The sequence below is a fragment of the Pistacia vera genome, unplaced genomic scaffold, assembly GCF_008641045.1.
Source record: "Pistacia vera cultivar Batoury unplaced genomic scaffold, PisVer_v2 Contig393, whole genome shotgun sequence".
Classification (NCBI taxonomy): Eukaryota; Viridiplantae; Streptophyta; class Magnoliopsida; order Sapindales; family Anacardiaceae; genus Pistacia; species Pistacia vera.
Genome location: NW_022196216.1, coordinates 808559 through 811017, shown reverse-complemented (window position 1 = coordinate 811017; position 2459 = coordinate 808559). Strand labels below are relative to the sequence as shown.

Here is a 2459-nt window from a genome sequence, read left to right as displayed (position 1 = left end):
CTCGATATCCATCCTAAGGTTGTATTCTTTACCGGATCTCTTCCTATCATTCTGAAAGATCTCTTACATGTGATTACGTTGATGGTATTTTTAATTTTATTATATTGTCATTTTATTTTATTGACCTTTAGTTATTTTTTTATATTTAATATATTTTTTATTTGCAAATACTAATATAATAATTAATTATTTTATAACAGATCTTTTTAGAAGGGCAGATTGAAGTGTAGTATTGAGCAAGTAGCTTTTAGCTCCTCCAAGAAAACATGACATGTAAGTAAAATAAAATTTCAGAAGCTTGACAACACAAATTGTACTGTTGAAAGTCTACATGACTTGTTTTTTCAATTATTGCACCCAAAAAAAAAAAAAAGACATTTCACAACACAAATTATTAAATATTATGAATCTTATTTTTCAAACAGACTCAAACCTCATTGTTGAATTTCCCCTTTGTTTTCAAATTCAATGCAGCATTCAAGAATTTATCCATGGCGTCCATAGAAGACCCTTTAGAATTTCCCTCATCTTTGATAGCATTGTTAATTATCGCCTTAACTTGCAAAGCTTTCCCTCTCATTTCCTTTCCCTTCTCACTCTCATTCATCACCAACTTAATTTTTTCCACTATATCTTCATGAAAAACCTCACTCCTCTTCTCTCTAGCAACCTCCACACATACTCCAATCATGTCTTCCAACAATTTTACATTATAAAACTGCTCTGCTGCCACTGGCCACCCTATCATTGGCACGCCATGGCTCAGTGATTCAAGCACAGAGTTCCATCCACAATGACTCAAAAATGTAGATAAAGATTTGTGAGATAAAATCTCCACCTGGGGTGCCCATTTATGAACCAATAGTCCACATCCTGAGTCTTTGATTCTCTCTTCAAATCCTTGAGGCAACCATTCATTGGCTCTAAATTCAGAGTTTATGTCAAAGCCTAATGGTGGCCTAACAACCCAAATGAAATTCTTGCCACAACCCTCTAAAGCCATTGCCAATTGCATCATATTCCATGCAGATATAGTGTTCTGTGATCCAAATGACACTTAGAGAACTGAACAAGGTGGTTTTTTATCAAGCCAATTTTTACACACCTCTGGGGAGACTCCAAAATCTCTTTTGCTTCCTGGAGACAAAATAACAGGGCCAATAGACCAAACCTGTCGGCCTAATTTTCTCCTAAAATACATTAGTCCAAGCTTGTCAATCTCCTCTACTGTGTTGAACAAAATTCCATCAGCTTTACTCCAGTGACAAAGTAGCTCTTCCCTATGAAACACTGAAATAGAATCACTTCCATCCGTGACTCTTAAAGGCTCTGACATTTGAGTGACATGAAAGGTAGAAGCTTCAGGAAAATCCGGCAACACAAATTCATCAGAATCAGTGTTCCGGTGAGGTAAATTTAGCCAGAAAGAGTAGTAACAAGCAGAGCCAAAACCACCACCAGTAATAAATATAGAATGAAATATTCCAAACTCTTGGGCTATCTCTATACACCATCCTAAGAACATGTCCGAGATGATGCAAAGTGGTTTTTGCCCATTCTCTTTATGGATAAGATTATATATAAGTTTCCTGAAATGGGGTTTCAAAGATAAAGAAGCTTTAAGGAGATTGGGGAAAAGATGATGAGGAAGAGAATCCAAATTTTCAGAATTAGGAGGGAGGTCATGATCTGAGCTATTAAAAGGGATTTCAAGGAGATGAATGGAGGAGTTTAGAGGGAGACATGATCTGAGTTTCTTGTTATTTAAAGGGGTGTTAACAAAAATTATGGTGTATTTGTTCCTTTTTTCAATTCGAAGGGCTAAAGCTAGGAAAGGATTAATATGGCCTTGAGCCATGTAGGGAAACATTACTATGCTTTCTTTTGTTTCAGCCATTGTTGAGAATCGAAGATCAAGTGGAGGAGTACTAGATGAGTGGCGTGTGGTATACAAATGAAATGACAAAAGATGATACTCTTAACCAAATATCTTTTTACTCTTTTGGAGAAAATTTTTTATTGCCAAATCTTTTCTCGTGTAAAACATTTTCTAATTCTTGTCATTTTTTGACAAAAAGCAATCAATTTTTTTAGACTTTCTATGGGAGACCTCTCAAACTTTATCAAATAAAAAAGAACAACTTTATTTTGTTTCATAAATTTATATATAAAGAAAGATTAATACTTCACCTAAGTGAAGCAATCAATTTTTTTTTTTTGTTTACACCTTCTCCCTAATTTCAAATTTAAAAAACAAAGAAATATTTGAAATTAAAAAAAAAAAAATTGCTTCAATGATTTAGAAAATTTAGAGTTAGGATTTGTATAATAATTAAAGGTTAAAAATTGAATGTGAGTATATTTAGAAATTATTATGTCATTTATAGTAATTTTTTTTATTAAGAGTAAATATAAATAATTAAAAATAAAAATATTGATAAATTTGATGGGACTAAAAA

The 2459-nt window shown here is 32.9% G+C and overlaps 2 protein-coding genes across 2 annotated transcripts; both read right to left on the bottom strand.

Annotated features, from left to right (window-relative positions):
* Nucleotides 1-426: 426 nt before the first annotated feature.
* On the bottom strand, nt 427-1051 carry LOC116141164 (UDP-glycosyltransferase 92A1-like). The gene has a single exon (XM_031426693.1). It carries the CDS (start codon nt 1016-1018, stop codon nt 428-430), a length of 591 nt encoding a protein of 196 aa, XP_031282553.1. The 5' UTR covers nt 1019-1051; the 3' UTR covers nt 427.
* LOC116141163 (UDP-glycosyltransferase 92A1-like) lies at nt 467-1906 on the bottom strand. Its single transcript, XM_031426692.1, has one exon. It carries the CDS (start codon nt 1895-1897, stop codon nt 1058-1060), a length of 840 nt encoding a protein of 279 aa, XP_031282552.1. The 5' UTR covers nt 1898-1906; the 3' UTR covers nt 467-1057.
* Between the last annotated feature and the right edge of the window lie 553 nt (nt 1907-2459).

Excerpts from the sequence above, each read along its gene's own strand:
- LOC116141164 (XM_031426693.1), bottom strand. The coding sequence starts at position 1,018 with ATGATGCAATTGGCAATGGCTTTAGAGGGTTGTGGCAAGAATTTCATT.
- LOC116141163 (XM_031426692.1), bottom strand. The coding sequence starts at position 1,897 with ATGGCTGAAACAAAAGAAAGCATAGTAATGTTTCCCTACATGGCTCAA.